A 16,853-nucleotide genomic window follows, 5' to 3' on the forward strand; every position below is an offset into this window, starting at 1 on the left:
GTGTTTTTCTAGCTTATCCCTAAGGTGTCCAGGCTGGGTGCAGGGAGGGTATCAGGCCTGGCAGGAGTGCCGATGGCTTAAAGGCTTGACCAGAGTGGCATGAGGGGCCTTCCACTGCCCCCTCACTAGGAAATCCTGCTCCCACCTCATAGGCCCAGCAGTAGAGAAAGGGCCTTGGTGGGTGGGAAGCACGGATCAGTAAAAGCAAGACCCATGATTGGGAGGGAGAGGAGCCAAGTCAGATCCATCAGGGGCAGGCTCAGGACTAGGGCCAAGAGCTGTCTGGCTTACAGACTGTGCCAGGCCTGGTGACCTCACAATGCTCCTTCACCCCCTTGACTAGGGATGTACCCAGGCTTTCTGGAAACCTCAGAAGCACGAATGTCTTCAAGAAGGCCACAAGCAGAGTGGGAGACAAAGCCAGGGATGCCAAGTGCAGCTGGGGCCTGGACTAGGGATGGGCGCTCAGGGTGGGGATGGACACCCAGCACCTTTGCCTTCAGGGAGTTGAAGAGGGCCCCAGCATATACTCCAGGGACTCAGGCAAGGCCCCATGCCCACGTCCTCTGCATCACAGCCCCAGGCTCCAACCTCACCCCTAGTGGGAAGGAAGCAGTCCCAAGCCTGGAGGCCAGGCCCCACAGCTCGGGTGTTGATGTCAGCGCCGAGTCAGGCGCGGCCATGCGAGGCTCTGGATTCAATTAGCGGCTGCGGAGGGCTCTGGCACATGGAGAGAGGAGGCGGTGGTAGGTCATGCGGGCAGTGGGTGGTAGCAGTGGGCCTGGGTGGGGCCCCTTCCTCCTAAGACGCAGAGGCTGCAGCCCAGGTGAATTTCCTGTAGGCCTGGGTCCCATTAGGGGAACGGCATAGCCAGACCTGCCCTCCCCCGCCACAGCTCCATCAAAGGGGTCTTTGTGGGGTTGTGGGCTACTGCCGAGCGGAGCAAGGCGGCTGCTGAGTAAATGTTTTTGCTGCAAAGCAAACCTGGCCTGGTGTGATGGCAGGAAGCAGGGTGGGCAAAGGGCCTTCCAAGGGCTGAGGGTGATGGAGAGCCAGGTCTTAAGACACCCCTCTGATTCATACCGTCTCCAGCTAGGAGGGCCCAGGAGCTGACAGAGGGATGTGGCAGCCCTGGATGGCCAGGGGCTGCCTTCTGGCAGGGCGTGTAGGAGTCACAGCCTTCCTGTTCCTGCATCTGAGACAAATGTGTCTGTGTGTCTGTTGTTCCCTTCACCATCAGCTCAGTCCACCCGGCACACAGAAAATTGCCACTATGCCACTGGGTAGTGCCTTGACCTTCAGTGGAGACTGAATCCTCATCATCCCAAAGAGAAGTGGAAACCATGGCACACGCTCCCGGGAGAGGTGTAAGCCTAGAACACCCGAGTGTTCTACCCAACCCAAGACAGGCAGGCTGTAGCCCAGTGACAGCAAACATGGCAGAGTGGACACAGCAGCTATGCCTTCAGGTGACATCCTGCCCACTCTCTGGGTATGGTCTCACTTCCACAGCAACTTGCCACTCTCACAACAGCCTGGAGGCTGTCACACATTCTTGGCACCCACCAGTTTTGTGGAGGGTGGAAAGTCCTGCCCGGTTCCTTTGCCAAGGGTGCTAGCCTAGCCAGGCAGGGCCCTGGGCTGGATAAGGGGGTAGAACACTGGTCTGGCTGCCCATCTGGGAATGATTTGTAAAATTCCAGTCCTCACTGGTCCTTCCAGGCTATTCTTAACTACTATAATTACAGGGTCAGCTTTGGCCAGTGGCACCATGGGGTCTGGGCATCGTTCACTCTTCCAGGAGCCACACTGGGACCAAGCAGGGGTGATCCGTGTAGGGTGGAGCCTGGAAGGCAGGAAGCGGTGAGTGGAAGAGCACTTGATGGCTGGTGCTAGTCCCTTCACACCAACGCCTCTGTTGGGCCTCAGGTTGGGAGGGGGGTGCGGAGAGTATCTAGCTGAGGCAGGAAGATGCCAGGGCAGTGCGAGAGCTGCAGCTTGGGACGTGGAACCTGGCAGCTGGAGCTGTGATTGCTCTGAGTAAGAGTGGGTCTAATCTGTTCTCAGTGAGTCCCCAGGAAGCTAAGAGCAGCCCTGGCCTGGCCTGGTATGAAAGCCTCACTCACAGGCCCAGCACAGTGGCCTAATGGCTAAATCCTCACTTTGCAAGTGCCACTATCCTTACGGGAGCCAGTTTGTGTCCCAGCTGCTCCACTTCCTATCCAGCTCTCTGCTAATAGTCCGAAAAAAAGCAGCAGAGGACAGCTGAAAATCTTGGGACCCTACACTTGTGTGGGAAAAGCACTTGGCTTTGAATCAGCTCAGCTCCAGCCATTGTGGCAATCTGGGAAGTGAATCAGCAGATGGAAGATCTTTTTGCCTCTCTCTCTCTGTAAATCTTACCCATGTTTCCAATAAAAACAAATTTTTGAAAAAAAAAATACAAAAAGAAAACTTTGTTCCCTAGCTTCCCAGCTGCACCCCAGACAGGAAAGGAAGAAAGGGAAGGAGGGTTCCTCCCCCAGAGTTTCCCTCCTCTGGGGGCCCAATGAGGGGCTTATTGAGTCACTGGTCCTCAGTGGGGACCCTTTCAAACTGTCCCAGGAAGACCCTGAAGTGTGCATCCCACTCGCAGGCATGCTCACTGTCCCTGATGCTGCTGGAACTCAGCCAGGTCTCTGCCCCCATGACTCGGTTTCCCAACTGTGAAAGGAAAGCAGGGGCCAGAAGAGCCAGCCAAGGCCCAGGGCACATTCTGGGCTCTTGGGACCCCTAGGGGCCTCCCTGAGTCACAGCTGAGGCTTTAGAACCAGGATCAGCTCTCTGCCCTCACCCGAGGCCTCACCTGGTTGAGTCACCCAACCTCAACCCACAGCTTCAGTGCTCCCAGCTGCAGCGTGGGTGGCTGTGGAACCACGAGGACTGGCCACCCAAAGGTGCTTGTTGTAGGCCTCCTGAGTCACAGCAGGCCAAAGCCGGCTGTGCTCAGAGCTGACCCGGCCTCACCAGGGACTGCCTGGGCACTGCTACCCACTCCTCTACTTAACTTTTGGAGGCAGGGATGGAAGGTCCAGGTGCATGGATACCAGTCGCATTTGGAGACAGACCAGGGACAGCTGTGCCAAGTGAGTTGAGTCCATCTGAAACCTGCCAGTGTACCAGTGTCACCCCACATCCAGCCACAGCTACCTGCCCATCATCACACTCATTTCCTTGGGCCCCGAACCCCACGGCAACACTAAGTGCATTCTTGAGGACACAGCTGTAGACAGCATCCTCCCTCCCAATGCATGAATTCCTGGCTGTGACCCTGCCTTATGACTGAGGCCCACTCTGCCAGCCAGGACTGGACAGGACAAGATGGGTCACTTTAGCTTATCCCCACTCACAGGATGCCTCAGCACCCCCTGCTGGTGAAGTTGGGAGATCTCGTGGACAGGACTGGTTTCCCTAATGTCCAGCTTGAGCACCATTCAACTTGTGGATGGGTTGGACAACAGGCCTTCCCAACAGCACTTTTGCCTTCAGCCCTCCCAAGCAAGGCCTGCGGTTCCTACCTGGGTGAGCTGTCCAGTGTGAGGGAGGCCAGGGCACTGGAGAAAAGTCGAGTGTCCCAAAGCTTCACTTCACGCTCACGCATCTGTGGGCAGGACCAGGAACAGGCTGAGAAGCGTCTGTCCCTCAACCACCCCTCTCCTTCCCAGGGGGCTCCCTAGAACCCACAGCCTGAGGGTACAGCCCAAAATGGAGCAAGCAGGGCCACAAGCAAAATAGAATTTGGATTTTCATGCACTGCCGCTTTAAGAAGGCTAAGGTGACAAGGGACGGGGTGGTTCCCTCCATGGACTCTGCTCCCTATAGGGCCACTAGGGTTCCCAGGGTCAGGCTTAGCTATTGCAAATGGAATCTGCCAGTGTTCAGGAGCTGTTGGTCCCCTGGGGCTTGAAGACCCAGCCTGGGTTGCATAGCCAGGCCGTATATGGATAGGGCTGGAACTGGTGTCAGTGCCCTGGCCTCCCAGTGGCCTTCCCCTTGCGCTCTTGAGGGCAGAAGCTGGAAGCGCTGGACATGTCTCCACCTGGCCATACCCTGCTCACCAGGCAGCAGCCCCTACCTGGTTGAATCCAGTAGACACCAGGTGCTCCTGGGTAGCTGTCCATGCCAGTCGGCCGTCCCTGCTGCTATCATGGGCCTGTGTGCTCTATGGGAGACAAGAGATGGCCTTGATCCATTAGACCCTTTACCAGCGGTCTGAGTTGGGGAAATCCTACTGCCCATAGACAGTTGCTCAGGCTGAGGGAGACCTTACACATACCCAAGGTGAATTCCACCCCTGCCTCAGCTCCACCAAAGGCTGCCCGGTCAGGCTCCCTAATATGGGGCTAACAGTGGCTGCTCTTCCATACCTCTGCAAGTGCCTGCGTAAGGGGCTCCGCTGGGGATCCCCCTTAATCTCTGATCCTGGTTCTCACACCCAGAGCTACGTGTTTGTGGGAACCTCAGGCCCCATTGAAGTCTCATTTTTGTCCTCCCACATGTGAATGGGGCTTCCTAGAGCTGGTCTGGAAGGAGAGGGGCTGCAGCAAAGCACCGTGCAAATCACAGGATTATGAGGATTATTGGGCCTCCTGATGCCGCCAGGGCAGGAGCCTGGGGCCGGGCTCTGGGGAAGGTGGCAGAGGGGACAGAGCAGTGCCTGTCCTCCCGCAGCCCCCAGGGAGAATGGTGCTGGTCACATGGCAGGCAGGCAGCAGCCCTGTCCCTCTGGGCCCTGGCAGGGGGGACCCGAGGGGGACTGGAGGAAATGCAAACAGCTCCCTCCCAGTCACTCTGGCCCCTGGAGCCTGAGACAAGGACCCTATTACCAAAAATAGCTCACCCCAACCGTGGCCAGCCTCCTCCAAGCTTCCCACGATCTCCTTGGGAATGAATGAGCAAGGGAGGGAGGCAGCCAGCAAGGACCTGGCCCGGGGCCCCCTCCCCAGCCCGTGGAGGCAGACCCCAGCGTGGGAGACGCTGGAAAGCTCCACACCGCGTCCTTCAAGGGGGTTTTCTCACTGCTCCCTTCCCACCCAGCTGAGGCCGGCACAGGAAGTGGGGGCTGGAGCCTGAGAACTTAAGTCCTACACCCCTTCCATGTAAAAGGGACTGTAGGGTCAGGATAAGGGTCATATCACTGACCAGCCCCACCCCCCAACACTCCAGAGGCACTTAGGAGAGTCAATTGGGCTCTGGCCTTTTCCACTGGCATGCAAATACCCCTGTGGAAGCAGCAAACTGATGATTTCCAACTAAGTCATTCATAGCCCACTCATCCATTCATTCACTCAACAAACATACAGAGCCTTCCACAAGTCAGGGACTGTGCAGCCAGTCCTGAAAGGCTCTAGTAGCTTGGGAAGTAGGACTGGTCACTCTGCTAGCCTTCACAGCCCAAATGTCAGAGCCACCTACCAGCCTGGGCACTGGGGACACAGAGGATAGAGGCCCTGCGCCCCAGGCATATTCGTATCAGGAGGCAGGTATGGACCCAGGAGAAACCTCTGCTACCACACACCATGCAGGGGGCCACAAAGGACTCTCAAGGCAGGGAAGGTAGGGAGCTGTACACGCCAAGTAGGCGCACACTCCAGCCCTGCCCATGTTGCCCCAGTTTCCTGGTCTGGAAGGACCTCCTGCAAGGTTTTGGCATTAACTCAGAACTGTGTCTGGCACATTGCACTTGGTGTGAAGGAATTACAACAGGAGTAGAGGGTGTGAGGTACTGGGGCAGTTGTGATGGTCCAGAGAGGTGGGAGACAAGACTCACTGTGGCCTGGGCCCCTGATTTCCTGTCACACACAGAGGAACCAGAGGCCTGCAGAGGAGGCTGTTCCTCTAGTCACACAGCCTCCTGCACCTGTGAGCAGGCCAGGATCACCGCTTAGCGCCTCACAGGCACCTGAAGCCCAGCAGGGAGGAGACCTGCATGAAGTAAAGTTACAGCTAGAAGGACCAGGATGTGCCAGGAACCTCAGCTGCCCCCTGAACATCCTTGGGTTTCCAGCAAACACTCCAGAGGGAGGCAGTGTTCAGCTCAGCCTTCCTGAAGACAGGCTGTACCCTGGGGCACACTCAGCTCAGGATATCTCCTGCTCCCTCCTCAACCCCAGGCCACTGGAACCACCTCCAGTTTCAAAAAGCACAGCTCTTGGCTGGCCTCAGCGAGCCTTCCCTTCAGGTCCTCCTGCCCCGACTCTATGGGGTAACAGAGGCTGGGGAGCTATGCTGTGCTGGAGCCCAACCCCATCACAAGAGGCCTGGTGGAAGGCACTGGTGGCCAGGCCATGCAAAGATGGGATAGGCTGCAGGTGGGCTCCAAGATGACCCAAAGTCCCCTCCATTCTTGCCCCCTGGGAAGAGATGCTGTGGCCAAGGGGCACAGGGGGAGATGAATAACCAGCATTCCAGCTGCATTTGCAGCCAAATCTCTCCATCACCATGGCAATGCTTCCGGTACAGGGCAGAGGCAGGGCAGATTGAGTGCCCTAGGCTCTTTCATTGAGCTAGGGGACCTGCCCTACAGGTGAGACCCCTATTCCTTGCCTGCTGAGGACTCCCCTCCTCAGCCAGCTCAGTGAGGAGGGGAAGGCTCTAGGTGTTGGCCAGGCCCTGACACACAGGGTGGTCAGGAGGCACAGGGATGCATCAGAGGGCTCATCTTAGGCCCCCACTGCCCTGACGAAGGACCCAAGGCCTCACAACCACTCACAACCTGGCCTCAGACTTCTGCTTCCTTCAACAGCTCCAAGAGCTGGCCTGTCCCACCCCGGCCTCTAGCATAACCAAGGGCAGCAGAGAGGTCCGGGGGTTCTGAGGTCAGACCAAGCATCTGCTGCTTTGCTGTGTGACCCTGGAGTGGCAACAGGACCTTTCTGAGCCCTATTGACCTGGTCTGGACAACAAAAAGACCCAAGGGGCCACTTTCCTTGGATGGTGGTCAGGGTGGAAAGAAGTTGCCCTGGGACACAAACAAAAATAAGGCTGGGGCATGAACAGGAGGGAGCCATCCAAGGAGCCCAGTTCTGAACCCAGGTTGCCAGGGACAGGGTTCAATAAAGATAGTGGGGGAAGACCCGAGGACCAGCCTCCAGGTGAGGGCAGAGGGTTGCCACAGAGTCCCCATCCTCCCTCACCCCTGCCCCTGGCCATGCCAGAAGGAGAAATTACTAGAACAGCTCCTGCAAGGCCTCTCCCGGGACTGGCCCCTCAGCTCACACCAACCCAAGCCGCCAGCAGCGGTTTTCCTAATAGAAGCCAGGTGTGGGCCAGATGCCCTGGGAGGAAGTGGGGGGCAGGGCCACACCAAGGGCAGCATTCCAGGCCTGCTGCCCCCGCAATGCGCCAGGCATGGTCCCAGCAGCTGGGGGGAGCCACCCACGTGCTTCCCAAGTCTCCTGGGCAAAGCCCCTGCAGGGGTTCCCTCCAGAAGCAGATACTCTTTGCTGTTCTCTTTAAGGAACTCGCAGCCCTTGGCCGAAAGCCACGCCAGCTCCACCCCCAGCCCTGCGGGGGCAGAGGGGGGGAAAGGCGGGGGGGGGGGGGAGGAGGGTTCTGACTTGGGTGTTCACCCCCTGCAATGCCCAGCTAGGGCAGTAACTCAGGCCCCTGCCCCTTCCCTGCCCCATCCCCCCACCCCCTGCCAGTGGGGGGAGGGCTCAGTTTCCAAGTTGATTCTAGAATATTCTTCTTGGCAACGGCTTGTAGATCATTCAAAGCAAGCTACTCAGGGAGAGAGAGGCCTCGGGTCCACACCCACACCTCCATGCAACTCAACAGCCACTGTCCTCTTTGTGGGACAGAGCAGTCAGCTGGCTTTACCCAAACGCCAGGTCAGAGTTCAGCCAAAATCACTCTGCAGGCTGTTTCACCTGTCACATGGGACCTCTTTCCAGTTTGGAGGAGTGGAACCGATGATACCACTGACCAAAAAGTCACAACTCATTACATGAGTGGGTTTGTGAGGCTGTACATGGGACCCCTGGCTGATGCTGGGCAGGGGGCATAACTGGGGGAGAAGAGCTCTTCCCTACAGCTGGCGGCTGGACCTTAAACTCCATCTCCCTGAAGATGTGCCTTTAGAAAAGCAAATCTGGGCATCCCCCCACTAAACTCTGTAACTAGCCACTCCCCCACCTCACCACCCCCCATCCCCCGTCGGCACCACTCAGGCTTGTGCTACAAGACCAGGTGCTGAGCAAAGCATCAGATCAGCTCAGTAACAACCTGTGTGCCTGTGGCGGGCCACGGGGCTGGCTCCTCTGCTGCCGCCTACTAGGTGTGTGACAGAATGAGCCCCACCCCCACCGGACATCTGCTGCCTCAAACACACAGCATCCCTGCCGTGTGCACTCCAGTCCCATCTATGCATTGTGTGGCAACACAGCTCAGAAGGAGCTCTCTTTCGGCCTCCTCGGGTCAGGAAGGGAGCAAGCGAGAGGGGGTGGGGTTGCAAAGGAGGGAGGGAAGCCAGAACTGCTGATCACCTTGCTGAAGCCTGAGCGCCCAGCCAGGCTGCACCCCGCCCTGTGACCACAGCCAGCCCCTCCCAGGCTCCGGGACACACTGCTTCACAAGAGCTCCAGCAGGCCTTCCTTATGAACCTGAGCCAGCCCCCCCAGCTGCTAGAACCGCTGGGTCCTCAGTTAGAGACAAGCTTCGAGTCACCCCTACAGCAACCCAATCTCACCCCACAACTCACCTGAGAGGCCTGGGGCTTGGTTCTGGGGTCAAAGATACGCAGCTGCTTGTCCTGGAAATGAAGAAGACAGAGCAGGTGATTAAAGTCAGGGGGCCAGAGTCAGCCTGACTCCACCTGCAGCCCAGAATAAGGCTGGCTGCTCACCAGCAGACATCCCCAGAGCCCAGATCCTCCTCCTCATGCCAGGGGTAGGAGGCCCTTCCTGCCCACTCATCTGGAAAAATAGTTTGGGTTCACTTTCCCAAGCCCCGACGCACCCCCCAGGCCTGTGAAACAGGGGACCTCCCCTGGTCTGCCCAAGTCCCTCATGAGGTGCTACAGTCACCACGACCCCTTCACAGACAGGCAAACTGAGGCCCACAACCATCTCCAGGCTGCTCACTGCACGGGGTATGCCCAGTCCTGTGCTGGGCCCGGCCTGAAGGGGTTCATGTGGTAACATGACTTTTGTACCTATCAGTTAACCAGGAAGGTATGTAAATGAGGCCATGGATATGCAGTTACTGACACACTCAAGCCGAGGCCGAGACAAAAGCACACAGAGCAGCAGCACAGAACCGTACTGGAGTGAGATGCCACAAAATAATCCCTGTGTGTGCACGTGTGCAAGCACGCAACTGTGTATACCAACGTACACGCTCAAGAACTAGGCCAGAGCCCATGCCCAACCTGCATTCAGGGACCATTTATTTACGAACTTGGCCACGAAAAATTCAGTGCAAAATAAAGCTTCAGGGCTAGTGTTGTGGTGCAGTGGGTTATGCTGCTACCTGCGACACATATCTCACATCACAGCCCCAGTTCGAACCCCACCCACTCTGCTTCCTATCCAGCTCCCCGTAATGAACGTGAAAAAGCAGAAGATACTGGCCCAAGTTGCTCCTGCCTTGGTCCCATATGGGCGCAATCCAGCCCAGCTGCAAAGCAGTCGAGGACCTTTGTCTGAAGATACTGGCCCAAGTGCTTGGGTCACCACCACCCATGCAGGAGACCTGTACAGAGTTCTAGCGTCCTGGGGTCAGCCCAGAAAGTCCCTAGCCACTGTGACCATTTGGGGAGTAAATGAGTAAATGGATCTCTGCTCTCCTGCTCTCATTTCTTTTGTTTTAAGTTTACTTTTATTGGAAAGGCAGATTTACAGAAAAGGACAGACAGATCTTTCATCTGTGGTTTCACGTTCTAAACAGCTAAGCCAATGTAAAACTAGGAGCTTCTTCTGTTCTCCCACATGGGCGCAGGATCCGAAGGACCTGGGCCACCCTCCCACCACTTTCCAGGCCTTAAGCAGGGAGCTGGATTGGGAAGTGGAGCAGCCGAGACACAAACTGACACCCATATGGGATGTTGGTGCTTGAAGCTAAGAGGATTAGCCTATTAAGCCACAGTGCCACCCCACCACTCTTTCTATTACTTTGTCAAACAAATAAATCTTGAGAGAGAGAGAAAGAAAAAGAAGGGGCACCATGGTGGCACTAGGCTAATCCTCCCTGCGGCACCAATATCCCATGAGTGCCGGGTCCAGCTTCCAGCTGCTCCACTTCCAATCCAGCTCCCAGCTTAAGGCCTGGAAAGCAGTGGAGGACGGCCCAAGTCCTTGGGTCCCTGTACCCACACGGGAGACCTAGAAGGAGCTCCTGGCTCCTGGTTTTGGATCAGCTTAGCTCTGGCTGGTGAAGGGGCATTTGGGGAATGAGTGAACCAGCAGATGAACGGTTTCTCTTCTTTGTTGCTCCTTCTCTCTTGATAACTCCAAGCTTCAAGTAAAAATAAACAACAACAACAAAAAAAACCTAAAAAAGAATCAACACGACAGAGAGATCTTACTTATGCCTACAAAGATGGTCACTACAGGGTCCGGCGCTGTAGCCTCACAGCTAAAGTCCTCACCTTGAATACACTGGGATCCCATATGGGCACTGGCTCTAACCCCAGCGACTCCGCATCCCATCCTGGGAAAGCAGTCGAGCATGGCCCAAAGCTTTGGGACTCTACACCCATGTAGGAGACCTGGAAGAAGCTCCTGGCTCCTGGCTTCGGATCGGCTCAGCTCCAGCCATTGTGGCCACTTGGGAAGCGAACCATTGGACAGATCTTCCTCTCTGTCTCTTCTCCTCTCTGTATATCTCTGACTTTGCAATAAAAATAAATAAATCTTTAATAAATAAAATTAAAAAAAAAAAAAACAGAATAAGGGCACAAAACCAAACAGATGCGGCCTCTGCCCAGGAGGAAGCAGTGAGTAACCAGGCCCCAGTGAGGGGTTCAGGGTGAAGCTCACGTCCACACAGAGTCTGCAAGGCTATACAGAACTGGCCCTGGGAAGGCAGACACACTGCGGAAGGCGGGCCAGCAGGGGAGGAGCGGCGGCCCAGAGCTTGCTGGTGTGCACCGCCACACGAGGAAGCAGATGGTGGGAAGCGGCTAGGAGCAGGCAGGAACAGGCCCAGCACAGACCTCGAAAGCCAGACCTCCCTGGCATATGTCAGTGGGTCCTAGAGCTCTGTGCCACTCCTGGCAGTAACTCATGAAGCTCCTGCCACATGCCAGGCAGGCACCAGGCACAACCTGGCATGTGGCACAGCACAGAGCACTGTTCCATCCACAGTCTGGAGTACAGAGGCCCTTCAGAGGCAGATGGAGATCGTCAGAGACAAAAGGGACAGGTAAGGACAGAGATGATAACTAGGGACAAGGGACAAGGACCAAGGGCAGAGATGGACAAGCACCACCAGGCTGTGAGGCTGTTCCCACTGCACGCCCAGGAGACAGGTGTCTGTCTCCATCAGTGACTGCTGCTGACTCCCTGCTACCTCGCCAAGTCTGAAGAAGACGACAGCTCAATCCTGGGGCTGAGAGCGCAGTACAGTGAACGCCCAGGAAGACAAGCTTAATGCCGGGCCCAGGCCAGGGCTCAGAGGGGCACTGAGACTGTTCTGGTTGAGCAGGGAGTGAGGCTGGGCCTCCTGCAAATTGACGCCTGGGAGCGCAGGGGTGAGTCCTGCCATCCGCAAGGTCCGCACGCCCCCTAGCGGGTGGCCGCTCTCAGATCTGAGGGAAAAGAAGCTGGAAGCAAACTGGGAAGCAGCTTGGGTGGTCCCTGGAGGAAGCTCTGTTCCCAACCAACGGCAGCAGGCCAGGAGGAATGGGCACCAGGGGCAGGGAGCTTTGCCCATGGTCTGCTGGGAAACAGTGTCCAACACCCAACCAGCAGGCAGTCCCAGGTTCTAGCCATCCTAGCGCACAAAGGCAGAGCCCCGGCTGGTCACTACTGACAAAGTGGGGCTGCCAGGGCACACCAACCCTCTCAGCTCATGGCAAGCCCTCGCTCTACACACACCTACAGGCATCTGCACCAGAACCAGGACCAGAACCGGGGCCAAAGGGCACATCTCTCCTCTTAGTATCCATCGCAAGGTTCACCTGGGCAATCCTATGCTCCAATACCCATTGGCTTGCATGAAACATGGGGCTAGAGACAGAACTGACCCAGCAATTGCAACTACCAGTGTGTGCGTAGGCTGATTTGGGTGATAGACTGTGCCGGACCCTGTACTGGCAAACACACACAAGAATCAGGTCTGGGACGGCCTCTGATAAGATTTCTATGGCAATTTCCTACCAACTGAGCCGCTGGACTCAGAACCCTAACCATGGAGAGAATTGTAGGTTCCATGGGCTGACTGTGGGAGTGGATGTGTCAGAGCTGGGCCTCCTCAGAGGCTCAGATGGAGCAGAGGACAGCATATCCAATGTACATGGAGGATACGGCAGTACATCGGAGCCTCCAGAGGACACCTGGTACCATGGCAGAGGACGGAGAACAGAACAAATTGATCAACTACCCCAGCTAAGCATTGGCAGTGAAGATCTGGGCAGCCGGAGACACTAAGGTGGACTACAGCAGCCAGTGGATTAGGGAGAGATTTCATCGTGATTGGAGTGGAGGGATCGCCAGCAATTCAGGACTGTTGAACTATCAAAACCTCTTGAGAAATTCATGGTGTTGTAAATTTCTATTTTTCTTCCTGTTGTTGATTTTGTATTGTGGCTTTTCATTTAAGAGGGATGTGTGGTGACTGTGTAATGGAGACTATCATGTCCAAATGCGAGGATGCAGTGGAGTACGCATCTCTACTTCCAGATCAAAGATGGACTACTATTAGCTTTATAATAGATACTGGACTCTCTGCCACTGTCCATGCCTGCAATGAACATGTGATTGTTTATGAAGAGCTATGCTATAGTAATGATATAGGGGAATTTGGTGGGGGAGAAAGGGATTTGGGGAGGGGACAGGGTTGAAATCCCAGGACCTATGGAACTGTATCATAGAATGATGATAATAATTTTAAAAGAAGTAAAAATAAAATTAAAAAATAAATATACATATATCTTTTTCTTTTTTTGCAAAGTCAGATATACAGAGAGAAGGAGAGACAGAGATGAAAATCTTCCTTCTGGTTCACTCCCTAAGTGACCACAACTGCCAGAGCTGAGCCAATCTGAAACCAGGAGCCAGGAGCTTCTTCCAGGTCTCCCATGCGGGTGCAGGGTCCCAAGGCATTGGGCCATCCTCGACTGCTTTCCCAGGCCACAAGCAGGAAACAGGATGGGAAGTGGGAATGCTGCGATTAGAACTGGCATCCACATGGGATCTGGACATGGTCAAGGCAAGGACTTTAGCTGTGAGGCCATGGCAGGGCCCTGCATTCTACACTTCTAACCCTCCAGGGCCCCCTGGGGTTTCAGAGAAAAGCTTCTTTATTAGCAGAAGGATGAACTAAACTACTGTTATAATGTAGGGCAAAACAGTGGGAGGAGAGGGTGGAATGAGAAATCCCTAAACCTAAGGAAATGTATCATTAAAAAATAAAGACTTTATTTAAAAATAGAGAGGGTCTGCCACATTAGCCTAGCAGCTAAAGTCCTCGCCTGGCATGCACTATCTCTCCTCCTCTTTGTATATCTGACTTTCCATTTTAAAAAACATATAAAAATAAATAAACAGGGCCCGGCACGATAGTGTAGTGGCTAAAGTCCTCGCCTTGCACGGCCCAGGATCCCATATGGGCACCAGTTCTAATTCCAGCAGCCCCGCTTCCCATCCAGCTCCTTGCTTGTGGCCTGGGAAAGCAGTGGAGGACGGCCCAAAGCTTTGGGACCCTGCACCCACGTGGGAGACCCAGAAGAGCTCCTGGCTCCTGGCTTCAGATTGGCTCAGCTCCAGCCATTGCAGCCGTTTGGGGAGTAAACCATTGGATGGAAGATCTTCCTTTCTGTCTCTCTTCCTCTCTGTATATCCGCCTTTCCAATAAAAATAAAATAAATCTTTAAAAATAAATAAATAAATAAATAAAATATATAGAGAAAGAAATGCTTCTGTCCCAAACAAAAAAGCTGGCCCCCCTCCCACCTGCACACATCTGGGACACAGCTCATACCTAGACCACACTGAGAGCACTCACACATCCCATCTCAGCACGGGCCTCTTCCCCTGCAAGCCAGGACCAACCTCACAACCTCCTGGTCCTCCTACCAACAGCTTGGCTCTCAGGGGTCTCTGATGCCCATGCCTCTGCCTCCACTCCCGCCTCAAGCCAAGGCTGTCTCTTCCTCCCCTGAAGGTGCTCTCACTTGCAAACCACAGCTCCTAAGGGAGCTTCCCCAGGGGAAACGTGCACCCCGCAGGACACCACCTGGCTTTGGCTTGGACATGCCTGGCTCTTTGCCTTCAGGCTGTGCGATCTCTTCCTGGACCAGGCCCACCTGACCCAAAATGATCTCAGAACTCTATCCATCTGGGCCCTTGTCTGACCAGCTTCAAATTCCATATCCCTGTGCAGGGGCAGGGGCACGGGGGTAAATATTCTTCCCTCCATGTCTTCTATTTTTTTAAGATTTGTTTACTTGAAAGGCAGAATGACAGAATGAGAGGGAAAAACAGACCTTTCCTTGCTGGTTCATTGCCTGAATGGTTGCACGGCTGGCCCAAGACTAGGGCCTAGAACTCCATCCAAGCTTCCCACGTGAGTGCAAGGGGCCCAATCACCTTGGGCCATCAACCACTGCTTCCCAAGTACATTAGCAGGGTGCTAGACGGGAAGTGCAGCAGCCAGGATTCAAACTGGCCATCCACTATGGGATGCTGGTGCTGCAAGCAGCAGCTTAACCCATCATGCTAAAATATTGAACTTGCCCCACCTGATCCCCACCTCCATGCCTGCACAAGGCCTGGCTCATGCCCTGCATACACACTGCTGAGCCTCCCAGGAAGGCAGGCAGGGGAGGCTGGCCCAGCACGGGGATGTGGTCAAACTACACACACCAGGAGCCCAGGGTTGCCTCAGACGGGGATTCACAGGGAGCGGGAGCAGAAGAGGCAGAGCAGATGAGGTGGGGAGGACACAAACGTGCAGAGATCTTCATCACCGTGAATCCCAAGCCTGGAAGGTGAGCCAGGAGCCTACAGCCAGGGGCTATATGTCATCCACTTACCTTGCATGCTGTGCCCAGGAGGGCACCATCCCTGCTCCAAACTGCGCTCTGCACCAGGTCCCCGTGGGCCATCAGCTCTGCAGGGAAGCAGGCAAAGTCAGGTCCCTTCAATGCTGACACCAGCGAGGCTGCTGGGAGCTGACTTGGGGGAACCCCAGGGGCAAAGGCAGAGTTGACAAGGCAGGCTTTCTGGTGGAAGTGAGCAGGTTAGGGATGGCAGCTCCCCTCAGACAGGATGCACCTGCACCCAGGGACTTCTTCCAGGCCACAGTTCAACTCAGGCTCTGCACTTGGCTCTCACCTCCACCGCTTCTGGCCAACACCTCCCCACCAGATCATTCCTGTCATCTCCACTCTACTTCCCTGGTGTGGGTGTTTTCACATACATCCACACATTCCTGAAACCTGTCATGGGTTGAACTCTATTCCTCCTACCTCCCCCTGTCCTGCCCAAGAGATGTCACTGTCCTAACCTGTGACCTTAAGTAGCCTCTGAACAGACCTTGGCTGATGGTCCAGTTAAGCTGAGGTTATCTGGGTGTGCCCTAAACCTTATAGTTGTGTCCTTCTGAGACAAAGAAACAACGCAGGCAGACACTGAAGACTCCAAGCACAGCCAGCCACGAACCACAAAACGCCTGGGGCCACAGGAGGCAGAAGTCTCGAGCAGGTCCCAGGGCATGGCCTCAACAGGAATCAGTCCCACCCCACCTAGCACTCCGAGACAACACTCTGTCGCTGGCCAGTGTACGGCTCCTGATAACAGCAGGAATCCAACACCTTCCCGTTCAGCAGATGCCAGCTCACTTGGGTCAGCAATAATCCTCCTCAGGAGTGGCTCCCAAGGCTGCGCTGAGAGCCGCACGGCGCTCCCTGTTCACTCTGGAGCCACTCCTGAGGGTCCCAAGGCAGGGCTGTGAGCTGCACAACGCTCCCTGGTCACTCAGGCTCCTACACAGGAGGGACACCAGCTCGTGCTTCCCATCCGCCTCTGACTTAACCATTTGGGAAGCAGCCCCTTCCCACCCCCTCCCATCCAGCCCTTAGGTGATAGCAACTCAGAGACCCTGAGCAAAGGCCACCTGCCCAAGCAGCTCCTGACTTCCTGCGCCTTAGGCAATGGGTGAGATAATCAATACTGTAAGATGCTTTAGCCCCCATGTTTTGGAGCAATTTGTTTCAAATCAAGAGATCAGTTCCACACAGAGTTTTGCTCCCTGAGGATTCATTCAACCTCAGTCACTCCTGCACCGAGGCCCTGGCTGAGGGACTGGACCCTGAGCCTCTCCTGCTCAAAGCTGGCAGAACTGCTGCCGGATGGACGGGCAGGTGGCTGGTAGAGTCCACAGCCTCAGGAACCAGGCCTGTGGAAAGAGCTTGAGAAGCTACAGCAGAGGCTGTGCCAGCTCCTTCAGGCAGACGGAAGGGCTGGTTAGCTCCAGAACCCCCAGGGGCCCTTCCCAGCCTGCACCCTGGGTCTCATACCTCCTGTCCTCAAGGCACACCACCGACTCCACAGAGGGCTCCTCCAGGGTGGGCTCCGCAGAGTAACTGATGCTGTCCATCTCAGGAACACTTGGTGACCTGACAGCAGCCCTCAGGCAAGGCACGGACCCTG

At 55.6% G+C, this 16,853-nt stretch overlaps 1 protein-coding gene across 1 annotated transcript in view; it reads right to left on the reverse strand.

The window, feature by feature from the left end:
- Positions 1-16,853, reverse strand: part of LOC121167926 (coronin-7) — a 46,506-nt gene that overhangs the window by 22,340 nt on the left and 7,313 nt on the right. The window contains exons 6-9 of the mRNA XM_040997649.1: positions 15,236-15,312; positions 8,741-8,791; positions 4,115-4,201; positions 3,558-3,640 (exon numbers count right to left, since the gene is read on the reverse strand). Coding sequence (XP_040853583.1) covers positions 3,558-3,640; positions 4,115-4,201; positions 8,741-8,791; positions 15,236-15,312 — 298 coding nt within the window. The remainder of the gene's footprint in view (positions 1-3,557; positions 3,641-4,114; positions 4,202-8,740; positions 8,792-15,235; positions 15,313-16,853) is intronic.

This window comes from Ochotona curzoniae, unplaced genomic scaffold (assembly GCF_017591425.1).
Source record: "Ochotona curzoniae isolate NIBS_2020 unplaced genomic scaffold, NIBS_Ocur_1.0 patch433, whole genome shotgun sequence".
NCBI lineage: Eukaryota > Metazoa > Chordata > Mammalia > Lagomorpha > Ochotonidae > Ochotona > Ochotona curzoniae.